Genomic DNA, 12,871 nt, shown 5'->3' with positions numbered 1-12,871 from the left:
CTTCCCCCTCTTCCTTCAGATTTGCAATATTTCAATTTTTTTATACAACAGAAGACAGTAAATGAGGTTTCAGAATAAAGTATAGTAGCTGATGTTTCCTTTTGGCTGCTGAAGTGTTTCCTTGTGATCCACTCAGTAATGATGACATTTCCAGCAGTTTTAGCAGGGAAGCCTCTGTGGGCACCCCTGTATGTCCCCCCAAGGTAAGACCAACATGTGTCAGACAGGCTAGGCTGAAGGAAGGTCACAGCCAAGGTTATGAACCTCTTCCATGCAAAAATAGAGGACTCAATCTCCCAGGCTTCCTGCCAGTGTATCACCTTCTAGTTTTGCTGAAGTGATCTTGGAAAAGGACCTAAAAAGGGCTGAAGGGGCAAAAGAAGAATGTTGAAATGAGTTTCATCTTCTTGCATTTTAGTACTAATTTTGTCTTTTGTCTTTAAGCTGCCTTTTAAGTGCTATTTGTCTCTGTGGGAAGCAAATGGGTCATGTTGTTCTATGTTTCTACTGTAATACGCTGCCTATTTTTCTCTTAGATTATTTGTGTAATCTTTTTTGTGCAATCTGTTTGTTCTTGAGTCTTGCAAGCTTCGCCTTTGCTACTTCTTTCCCAATAAGCAGTGCAACTTGTTCTGTATTCACTCATGGGTATTCTGCACACAACAAACTGGGTTATTTCAACTAGTGTGAAAATATTAAAATGGGGAACATGTGTGGGCACTTAACTGTGATGAGACCAGCCACAAATACCTTCGCCATTGGTAACTGGCACACAGGAAAAGCAAACCTTTGTTCTGTTTTTATCAGATATAATGATAGATACATTGTTTTTAGTGGGGTTTTTTTCTGGTTTTCTAAGGAAATGAGGCTTCTGCAATTGCACTGCTTTGTGCATGTGTCTGTCTGCTTGTCAGTTCCTTCCTCGCCAACAACTCTTGAAACTAATTGCCTATTTCAACCAAATTTGAGTTACGTGCTGGGAGAATTGACCAGCTTTCACAGTTTTGTGAGTTCCCAGGTTGCACCAAGATCTGCAGAAGGTGGAGCCTTTAAGGGCTGCATCATTGTAAGTCAGATCAGTTGTCTATTTGCCCACATGCCTTTGCATGCATCAAGCCATCTACAGTGGCTTACAGTTGTAAGCTCCCAAATTTCCATATTTTGGCTTACTTGCTTTTACCCTTCAGGTGAATGAGTCAGTTGGGGGTGTTGCTGGCAGAGAGTATGTGTTTCAATCCTCACTGGAATGGCCATGTCTCATGAAAAACACGGTTTGCTGAAAGCCACAGTGTTATAATTTGCATATAAATATACAAAAGGAAACTTTCTTTAATCTTTCCTGTGCAAGAGTTTATAGGAGCATTTCTGTCAGTGTACATAATAGCAGAATTTGGACTTCTCATAAATATACAGAGGTTAAGTCTATTGCTGCCTAAATGGGAACCTTCTGTGGAAAAACCCAGAAAGAGGAAGGGAAGCCTAAGGAAACACCACCTTCAAGGGGAGAAGTTGGCCAGGACTTCTGTTGTGATGCTTTTTGGTTTGTACCTGGCCACCAGCAGTGAAGTTGACCTCAAGGCCATGCAGGAATGTAGCCTAAGGGCATCTTTGGAAGGCAGAGAAGTCTTTGCTCAAAGGGAGGGTGGAGTTACAAAGGTCCTAAGTGATTTGCCAGAGATTACAAGAGTATGTATTTGAGTTCAGAAACAGACCCAGGTCTCCTGATGCAAGTACAACCAGAAATACAGTCTACATATAGATAGCTTCTCCAGAAAAATTGAGAGATGCCTTGGTCAAAGAGGAGGATAAATGTTGAAGTATACAAAAGCTGGCTAAATTATGAATGTGAGAAGAGCAGGAGGGGAAGAAAAGATTCCCACATGTTCTTCTCACATGTTAACAAAGAAAGCTGAGAAGTGTTTGCATAGACACTACATTATTCTGTGTCCAAATGCCTCATAAAAATAATACCGGATGATCACAGAATAGCACACCAGGGAAAATAAATTCTTCAGTGGAATATTCCCTCTGGAAAAACACTGTGTAAAGTAATACACTAATGGCTTTCAATTTCATGTTTTATATATAGAGATATTAACTGCTCCCCAGACATCTCTTCATATTACAGCCCAGCTACAAGAGCAGTTTGAAGAAGGCCCTGGAGCACACTCTGTCTTGTCCACACACAGGGCTGATCAGTACTCTCCTGTTGTACATGCAGTATACAGTCTACAGTAGGTTTCCTCTCACTCCTTCCCGAAGCAGTACTGCTCTCTTACTGGTTCTCTCCAGTGGGTTGGTTGTTTTCTTCCTAATCCTCATGGTTTTTCCATTCTTCCCCCATGCTCTGTAGCCTCACCACCATCCTGGGAACCCTGCATTCCTTCTCGACTCATAAAAAAGAGTCCTCACAAGAAGCGTTTCAGTCAAGTTATTAAAGAGCAACATTGTCAATCACAATGCTAATAACAAATGCTAAAGAAAGTTGAGTTTAAATACAACATTATTCATTCCTCTGGGAGGGGTTCCAGGCTCGTGTGGATTTATCTGGTGATTTCTCCCTTCACATTGCTCAGACTGGGAACTGTTTGAGTCAGGAACTGTCTGTCCTGTATAATGCCAACTACGGTTATGCCGTTCTAGCAAATCATAATGATCTGGGTACTTTTCCAAGCTTTCCTAATATATCTCAAATGCGTATATATATCATCCTGCCACATCCTGAGGGATCCAAAAGTAGCTTATATGCTTTGTTCCCTGGATATAGCCTATTGGAGTCTGGGACAGGCAGGGAAGAAGTCGTGAGTGGAGGGACATCAATGGTACACTGCTCAAGGACAGCAGCCCTGCTGTTGAGATGATGAGACATATCCAAGTCCTTTTAGGAAGTTTTGCAGTATTTGACAAAACCAGTAAACACCATGATATTGAGAGAGCCTCATATTGTTGCTGGATTATTTAATTATTATGTGTATATCTGTTTATAAGTAATTCTTACTTTGAACTCAGTCTGCCTTCCTGCTTGCAGGAAGGAAGCTCTCACTTCCGTTCCTCTCCTTCCCACCCTTAGTGACCACACCACTCCACTCACAGAACCTGGAAAAAGAAGTGCCAGGTCCCAAGACTTTGGGCAGCACAATTATTCTCAAACTGCAGAATACCAGTTTGAGTGGGACAAAGACCCAGACTGTGGTTGCTCTATTGCCTTTGGTAGGGCTCTCCTGCATAGAGTGGCTGAGGTTGGCCTACATACCTCCCATGACTCTGCGCATGAATTATTTTCAACACTGATTGCTGGGTATGGGCTATCTCCATTTTCTAGAACTCAGATGAATGGCATGGGAAAATGGCAAAGGTGTGCCTTCCACCCACAGTCTTCCATCATGTCTGCACCACAGTCTTCCCTGAGAAAATGCTTTTCCATGATCTAAGAAACCATCTTTCTCTGAAACTCTGTCTTCACTTTAAATCTGTCTGCCATATAACATCTTCAACAACAATCTGAACAAGGCAGCAAGCCTTTTGTATGTCTTGTGTGCATGCAGATTTTTTTGTGTCTTAAATATTTGTGTGCAACATTAAGGACCTTTTCCAAAAACAGGCAGAGATCTTGTGGCTTGTCTTTACTTAGAGTCCTTACTAGTATTTTCTGATACACCTTTCTTGAAGGATGATAAGAATAAAGTAGCCACAAATCAGTTAAATTGGTTTCTTGAGAAATAGCTTCTGTGCTTTAAATAGGCAAAATATCTTAATCCATATTAATCTTCAAACAGAAAAAAAAAGTAATTAGCTCCATTGAGAGAATTGGTTTAAGCTGTACAAGCAAAAACTACTATTTAAATGGTAACAATTGCACTGCCACCAGGCAGCTTTATGAGGCATCCTACCACAAAATCCTTTCATGTGGGGGCAAGGCTTTAGGCACAGGTTTATCCCATCTGAGGAGCTGAGGACAACTAGATAGCCTGGTTAGATGATAGCTGAATGGTTTGCATTTGGGGCTCAGACTTCATATGATAATCACTGGCTAGCAGCAGCAGTAGAACTGGTATCAATGCAGGCTTGGGAGCCAGTTTCAAGCCTTTCTAGATCTTTTCATGTGGTCCAGCACCAGAGTGACCTTCAGTAGCACTGGATCTTTGCCAGCAGTGGTACAAATTGCTCTTCTGTTGACTGAGCTTCTGTGTCCCACTTACCAATTGGGTGGCACAGGCATGTGGGAGTACCTTTTCTGCAGCTGAGACCAGGAGCTTGTTTTGACTTATGTCCTTTTCCTTTGGTGGCAGGCCGCTGTGCCCGCTGTGGGGAGAATGTTGTTGGAGAAGGGACTGGCTGTACAGCCATGGACCAGGTCTTCCACGTGGAGTGCTTCACCTGCATGAAGTGCAACAGCAAGCTGAGAGGTCAGCCTTTCTATGCAGTGGAGAAGAAAGCCTACTGTGAACCCTGCTATATTGTAAGTATCCATTCTTGTTTGCACCATGATTTTAACACAGAGACATTGGAAACATTGATTTCTTTTACTGCCATACAGTTGCCTTACCATTAAAAACTGACAATCCCATGGCAGTACCGTTGGCATCAGTTTTTCCATGCTCTTCAGAAGAACACTGATCTTTTCAGTTCCCTGGGTGAATTTTGTTTCCTGGTCTAACCTATCTCAGGAATGAAGTGTCCAAAGCAGGGGAAAAAGGTGCTTTTTGTAATTCTTTGAGCTCTGTAATAAGGAACAGACTACATAGTGATCTTAGGCATAAGTGTTGTTTTCAGAAGCTTTCTGTATTGGGAAACCTGAAACCAAAATGCTTACAGACTATGGTGCCCACTAATATTAAGGAGGTGAGATGCAAGGTAGCATTGAAACTTCTAAAAATCAAGACTTTCGCATTGTTTGATGGAAGTCTTTCTACTGAACTAAGGGTCTTTGGATTTGCTATGTTTTCACGCTTACCTTACCCTCAAATTTCATTTCATGCCTATGACAATCTTTTAAAGTGAACAATTAACAGTTGCTCTGAGGAGCTGCACCTTTTAAGAGGCTCCCGTAAGAGCTAGTTGGAACCAGTCACAGAGTTGCAAATTAAAGAAACATCACATAAGGTGCCTGAGGCCTTACCTTGGTGTGACCTTAGCATACAGTATATAGGGATAATAGTTGTAACTTAGAATAAGAAAAGCACTGAAACATTCTTAAAGTGTTGATATCTCTCTCTCGAAATCTCCAATTCACAGTTCTTTTTATAAACACTGGGCCTGAGACAGTTCCAGAATTGGATTTGCACTTCTGAAAATAAAAATTGCTGCCTTTCTTGACTTTTCTGTCATTCTGATAGTAGCTAAAGCAATAATAGGTATGTCTGAAAATGCCACCAATATCCCATTATTCCTTCTGTTTCTGCAGAGCCTTTGATGAAATATGTACAATGGCAGTGATACATGGGCTTTGTTAATTGGCTTTTAAAAACTAAATGATCTTTTGATGGAATATGTACCTTTTAAACCAGTTCCATTTTTGTTTGCACTAAAATAATTGCACTATAAAAAATTTAAGGTTAATTTCGTAGCAAGTTGGACCATGTGCAAAGCACTGCAGGCTTCAGGAAGGTTCATTTATAGTATGATTGGAGCAACTGTATATAACTGGAATTAAACATTTCACTGACTTGAGGCTGGAATTGAGTTTGTCTGCTTGCAGATTGATAGTGTCTTTTCCTCTTTTTCTAAATCAAGCACGCATTCTTCACCACTCATCTGCTTTAGTTTCAGAAAACATCTGCATTAGCCACTATACTAATGGTTTAAGATTATTTAATCCCATTACTTATACACTTCATTAGCCTGAGTGAATTGTTGGCAAGGGTTCAGTAAACTTCCTACACTGAAAGATAAAAGGATACAAAAAGGAAAGGGAGAAGGATTCTGTTCCTTGTTTTCTTTCAAATTTATCTTCTACCTATTTAAGGGATAAAGGAATGGTAATTGCCTGGTTGCATACACGTTTGTACATTCTGTGATACGGCTTTGCAGCTCTAAGTACAGAGGAAAGAGTAAATGTTTAATAGCTTTCTTTTTACATAACCAGAAGGGGCCTTTAAATGTTTATCCATGCAGTCCACAAAAAAAACTTACGGTTATGGACTTAACTCAAAACACATCTGGATCCATCTGCTGCTGCACATGCAGGGGAAAGGATGGCAATGCTGATGGGGCTATGCATGTGTAGCTGGACAGCTGGTACTGTGAAGGGGATATAGAGAGCAGGAATCTGGCAGTCTCATGCAGCAAAGGGAAGAAAAAAAAAAAAAACAATAAAAAAACAAAACCACCACCCAAGCATACATTAAACTCTTAAATGTGGAAGAAACAAGCACTGGGATCCTAAGTCTCAATACCCTTCAGAAAGCTCAGGATCTCTGCTGTGCCGAAAGCCAGCTCTACAAGGGATCTAGGCATCTGCCATGCTATTGGCTTTAGGCCTGAGGAATTTGTGTCATAGAGCATATGTCTCATTGATTTTTCGAAGAAATGAGGTCTGCATTAGCTTCAGTAGGATGATAAGAGCCGAAGTACGCTGAGGGCCTGAACTAGGCTTGCAAGTGGATTGGGGGCCCTTAAATTGCTGAGGCACAATAAGAATGCTTTTGCCTTTAGATGTGTGATGCTGTCATACTGAAGTCAATGAGAGTTAATGACCTGCTTAAAATCAAGCCTGTGCTTAAGGATTTTGCTGAATTGTGGCCTCTGAATTTTATTTCTTTTTTTTGAGCTTCCTCAAATCCCGTTATCAGAAAGTGACTTGTACACTTGAAGCCCTAGTTCTGTAGGAGATCAATGGGGCTGAAGAAACCAGACATAGATTCCTGTGGACCTGAATTCCCATGAAAGGTGGAGCCTGTGTTACTAGACCAAGATTGCACAGCTAATCCATGGCTGTGGCCAGCTGAGAAAACAGAATTGTCAGCTGGTATAAGTCTGAGTAATTTAATGAAGCTTGTTTACTGGTCTACCTAATTCACACTGATTTCTAGCACACATCCCCATTTCCCCAAGTCCCAAATGCTTGACCTATTATGCAAGCCATTAGGCCAAGCTGCTTCCTTTATGTAAGGAAAATGAACTATAGTATTTGCCTGGTCATGACATAAATTCATACATAAATTCATGAATACTTTGATTTTATTTTTTTTTATGATTCCTTTGTGAGACTTGTGTTCTTATGCACAGAAAAACTATGCACAAAAATAAAAGTACACATTTTTCAACAGTTAGAATTGGCTAATCTTCTCAGTTTATTATGTGGCTCTTCTTAGCTGTGGTGGAGTGAAGCCATAATTAAGATTACTGCAAAGAGCTGTATTTAATTACTGGTTAGTCAATACCAAGGCTAAATAGCCTGCAGAAGGGTTTTTTGGTTGTGGTTTGTTTTTGTTTTTTTTTTTGGGGGGGGGGGGGGGGGGGCTTTTTTGGTTGTTTCTGGTTTATCAGTTACCCAGCTAAGATGAAATTCTCCAGAGTCTGAATTAACATTTAAGGAGATCAATCACTGGTTAAATATGCATATATATTTCATATATATTTTCATATATATATATATATATACGCACACATATTTCCTAATGGGAATTTGAGTACCAGAGTTAATTTCTTTCACACAAAATTCCCCTCACCCAAAAGCTAGTCACTGTCATTTCCTGTTACAACTTACGAATCCAGTGAGTTCTTTTGCCAGTGTGTTTGCTGTTTTTTCTCTGCATCCAAGGATTCTTTCATTATTGATGTTATTTCTAAAAGAGTACCAGTCTTCTCTATTAAGACACTTCTGCTGAACTAAAAGCAACTGTAAAAAATAAAGTGTTAATAGGATACAGATGTCTCTTAGTCATTACGACAGTCAAGTAACATCTGAAATAAATATGATAGGGTTTCCAGTGTAACCAGTGTACTGCTGTACACGTGATGAATGCTGTGTCTGCAGTATGTTAGCAGTATACTTTTCCCCACCCTTACAGGGCAAGTTACTGACAAAAAAAACATTTGATTTGCTTCCTCTAAGTAGTCAAAGAGATTTTAGTGCTGAACTCGGTGCAGAGAAAAGGTTAAGAGTAATATCTGTAGAACTGTTGTTATGAAAGATTGAAGAGCAAGATGTTAAAGCAGTGCCAGCTGTCTGCTTTCCAAATACTGTATTATCATAAGGACTGAACACAAGGCTAACCAGACACACCAGTCTGGCAAGAGTGATGCTGCTGTTTTGTGAATGGGATGTTCTTTGATGTCCAGATGACTTTCTCTGGGACATGGAAATTTTCCTCCATTCTTTATCCCCTTTCCTGGCAGGCTGGTGGTTGGAGATAAACTCCCTGAGCTGAGGGCTGATAGGTGCCGAGTATCACCAGTTAGTGCAGAAAGCAAGATCCTGGCCTCTGAGGGTTTCTTCTGTCCTGTCCAAATTGATGTGATCCACCTCTGGGCCTGAGGGTAGGACCATGGTGTGACGGGGAAGGGGATGAGAAAGCAGAAATAACTAACCAAGCAAAGCAGAAATAGCCAGGGACAGATGAAAGGCAAGCTGGGAGAAGTGGTGGGCTAGAAATGATGAGCAATTGAAAGAAAGGAAAGAAACACTCTAGCTAAAGTGGGGGAAGATAGTGGGTATACTCTGCAGTGCCCTATGGAGACCCAGGGATCGAGGTTTCCTTTTTCTGCTGCACACTGCAAGATACAGAGAACATGAACCCAAAGATTACTCACAAAGACTTTGAAGGATAAGGTTCATCTTTCCGTAGTAATAAAGCTGTGGAAGTGCTTCAAGGGGGAAGAACTGTGCCGTGATCACTGCTGTTCCCCAGATTTAAATTTGGGGTCATAGTGCTCCATATTTTTCCCTCTTATGATTTGTTTTGTGAGAAAAAAAAAAAAACAAAGCAAACAGATCTTCAAGATTTCTCTCTTTGACTAGCTTCTAACTTTCTGGCCTATCAGAGTCTGTAGTTCTATAGGAGAAGATAGACCAGAATGCAAGAGAAAGGCTGGTGTTTTAAGAGATGGTGCACCCTCAGAAAGCTTAAATTTCCTATCATTCTGAAATGTTGGTGTTAACTCAATTTGTTCTCATTGAAATCTCTGGTAAAACTGCTATCAGCTTCATTGCAACTGGTACTGTAAACCTCACCCCGTGTGCACACAGGAGCATGGTTGTTTGAAAGCTGTGCAAGAGCAGCTACCTCCAGCACATATGGTTTGAAGTGTAAGGTTGATCCCTGCAGTAAAATTACTTCTATTTTTAAAAATAATTCTGCAATTTGTAAGCAGAGATTACAGCACTAATTTAGCAACCATGTAACAACTTAAATTGGCCCAGAAAAGAGAAACTGTAATTTAAAGATTTTTTTTTTATGATACAAGTTTTCTTCTTTTTAAAGTAAAAAGCCCTTTATTCTTGTTTTTGTCAAGCAACGTATTGAATTTGAGAGTAATTTATGGAAAGTGCTGCCAGCATGGTATTGTGAGTGTTCCACAATTTGAATTTAAACTGCTCAATGGGATCATTAAGACTATTATGCCTCCTTTCCAAAGAGTTTGAATTCAAAATGACAACTGGAACAAAAATATAAAATAAACTAAAGAGAAGTCACGCACTCTTTACGTGGTGGAATTTTTCTGCCCTCGAAATATTTCATTGAGATCAATGTTCTTCCTCAGTGCTCTCCTAGAAAAAAGCTGGTGTTGCTAGTTTTAGTTTGGTGCTCCTGCATGAGTCATCAGCAGCAGGGAGCTGAACCTGTGTGACCCATGGATCTAAAAGCACTAAGTCTCCACTGCTGTAGTGGAGAGATGCAGCAGCAGGCTTCTACCCTGAATATTTCTTACCTACAACAGAAGATGTCTGTGGGCATAGCAGACACAAAACAGGTCCAGAATTTTGGTTTGATAAACGCATGTTTTAATCCTATTCATTATTAGCTGTGATAATTTTGCTAGTCTAGGAAACTTCAGGGAAAAAAAAATCATGGCAAAAAGCCTGTCATTCCTGGTAAAACTTATGAAAAAAATGAATAAATCCCTTAAGAGTGTAACAGCCCTTTCTATTAATACCACCCAGCAACCGCTGATACAAAAAATACAGATGCAAGCTGGAAGAGGAGTGGTAGCCATAAGCTCAGCATTACTGCTTTGAGTGATAAATGGTCTTGTGCAATCAGGGGATAAAACAGAGGAGGATGGGGTGCTGTTGCATAAGCTGCACCTGGAACTTCCAGGAGTCCAAGTCTAGGACGTACAAAAACGTGTGTGTGTGTGAGAGAATATGTCAATGAAGCAGCTTCTGTCAGAACTGGGATGAATGCTGAACTCAGCTGACCCTCTTGAAGCCTGCATCTTTTTTCTTCAGTGGCCTACCAGCTGTTACAGGGGATGGGTCATGCCTCCGATTTTGTCACTAGACAGGAGGAAAAGGTTCCTTTGCAGGGGGACTGGGGTCAATAACCTCCTTTCTATATACTGGAATTATAAAGAAAGGGGAGAAAGCATACCATGAGATGATCAACTATGCTATGTTGGAACTCCTCTTTGGCTACTCAGAGGCTTATATTAAAAGAGGACAAGGCCAATTCATCTTGCTGTCCAATGAGGACAGGTCAAGAAGTCTACAAACCAAAGAGCTGGATTTTTTTTCTCTTACAGCTTTGAAGACATGAAAGCGTGAGCCCTGCCAAGAGTTGCACTGGACTCACCTTGACAGAGGATTCTTTGAGGCCACACACACACATCTGCTGAGGATGAAATTATGCTTTCCTCAGGACAGCAGCATGTGCTTGGTTAACTGGCACAAGTCACTTGATGGAATTAAAGTGTAGGGCACCCTATTTTCAATCTACAGTAGCTGTTGGCCTTCATGGTGTTGACTGTTGTGAATGCAGCTGATTGATGTTGAAGTAGATAGGCAGAGCATTAAGCCACAGTGTAACTGATTTTCTGGAAGGCTGAGCAGAGTGTTGCTTCACAGGAAGACCAGCTATGGACTGTGGAAGTAAAGCATCTTGATGCTGCAATGATAGTGTTATGAGGGAGATGTTTTTGGAAAGGTTGTTATAGTGTGGGCAGCATCTAAATAGGTATTTCTGTGTTGGAAAATTGGGCATGAATTGCTGATTGATCAGTTCAGGGATGTCTTGGTAGCTTGCAAATTTTGCTTGGGATGAATGGATGGATCATTTCCCACTTCTCTCTATTGTCCATCTCTAAGAATGTGTCCTTATTAAATGAAGACTCCTCCTCCACACCTGGATATACACAAGGCTTTTGTGATGGCTTGCTAGAATCCAGATTTTTCATCCTGCATGTGTTGGCAGCCATAACAAGTTGAATTGTCTTGTCTCTGCCTTGCACTTTTATAATTAGATGCATTTTTCATATTTGATTATATGAAGCATTGATTTGACATGTATAATCTAGAAAAACTGTACAATGGGAAACTTTGTGGGGGGGAATTCTTTGTGTAACTCAAATAAGATGATATTGTGAAGGATCAGCTGAATTTCTTGCCTCAGATGGTGAATGCCACTGACCAACTGTATATTCTTGGGTAGAAAATAGTCTCCCTTTCTGCAGAACCAGTGGGATTTTAGCTTGGATTTTATGGGCCCTGGCTATATATCTGCTTATGCATCACACCACAGTAGAGGGGATGATGAAGTCATTTAGCAATTACATCAATCTGTGCATTGAGATTTTCCTTTAGAAGGTAGCCCAGCTCTTGTCTGCCTCTTAAAAACTAGCAGAAATAGCTTGCAAGGAAAGAAAGAAGTTTTATGCACCAGCATCTTTGTAGCAGCTGGAAAATCTTCATAATTTGTGGTCAAGTATAGATGAGTATTAGATGCTAAGCCACATCTAGTGTTTGTAGCCATTCATTTCTGCTCTTCTTTCAATTGTACTTCACCACCTTCTCAGCAAACCATTTGCTGCTTTCAGCCTTTGCTACCTGAGTAGGATCTAGAGATCCTACTGTAATAAATTCTTATTGTGGTGTGTCAGTGAATGACAGGCAATAGCCTCTGCCTCTAAAACTTTCCTGGTGGATGGCAGCAAGTAGAGGAGAAAGGCAGTGGCATTGCCTCCATATATTGCAGATAGAGAACTGACCCCAATATGATTAAATGCAGTTTTAGGGCATGGATTTCCATTGCTGGAAGCCTTCAAGGACAGGTGGAGCAAACATCTGTGAAGAACAGTAAAGATCTAGTCAAGCCTTCTGTAAGCAAGGGCAGAGCATTTATAGGGATCTTTTCCAGTCCTGCTTCCTCCTCTTCTGAGCTCAAGTGACCTGCCCAGGATCACGAACAGCCTGCAGTGTACAGCTCAGATTTTCCATGTCCCAGTATTCTGCCTAGTTGCAGCTTATCCTGCAAAGATCTTCAGTGAAGGGGCTACCTTACTTTTCTTTCCTTCCTTGAACCACTGCTGTTTAGGGACTGGGTATGAACGTGAAGAGCACCTGACAGCTGAGGACTTTTGGATATCCTGGGAAGCTGGGAGGTACCATGACAGTGTTCCCTTCCATGAAGTCCTATTGTTTGCTTGTTAACCCTGCATAGTTATTTGTCAATTCAGACTGCTGAAGACCATTATTTTAGGAAGGCTTTGATTTATTTGAAACAGGGCCTGTAATTTAGGTGTGTGTTTCTGCCAGATCCATATATTATTGAGTTTTCTCTGTCCTTTGTAATGCAATGATATTAAAGTGCTGCGTAGTGTCCAGAGGTGCAAAAATCAGATCTCCCTGAAGTAAATATGGGGTTAATACTCTTAGCAAATCCGTTTGATTACTTTGCACCGCTGTTCCTATGCTAGCAGAACTGCTGGTAAA

The 12,871-nt window shown here is 40.8% G+C and overlaps 1 protein-coding gene across 14 annotated transcripts in view; it reads left to right on the top strand.

Annotated features, from left to right (window-relative positions):
- LPP (LIM domain containing preferred translocation partner in lipoma) overlaps positions 1 to 12,871 on the top strand; it is a 338,569-nt gene that overhangs the window by 288,406 nt on the left and 37,292 nt on the right. For all 14 annotated transcript variants that reach the window (XM_061452175.1, XM_061452168.1, XM_061452176.1 and 11 more), the window contains one exon: positions 4,290 to 4,459. In XM_061452175.1, the coding sequence (XP_061308159.1) occupies positions 4,290 to 4,459 (170 nt within the window). The remainder of the gene's footprint in view (positions 1 to 4,289; positions 4,460 to 12,871) is intronic.

This window comes from Pezoporus flaviventris, unplaced genomic scaffold (genome assembly GCF_033815535.1).
Source record: "Pezoporus flaviventris isolate CSIRO_AGI_PZ_B2104156 unplaced genomic scaffold, CSIRO_AGI_Pfla_v1 ptg000013l, whole genome shotgun sequence".
Lineage (NCBI taxonomy): Eukaryota > Metazoa > Chordata > Aves > Psittaciformes > Psittacidae > Pezoporus > Pezoporus flaviventris.
The sequence above is the reverse complement of the archived record's forward strand: the minus strand, read 5'-3'. Positions and strand labels throughout refer to the sequence as shown.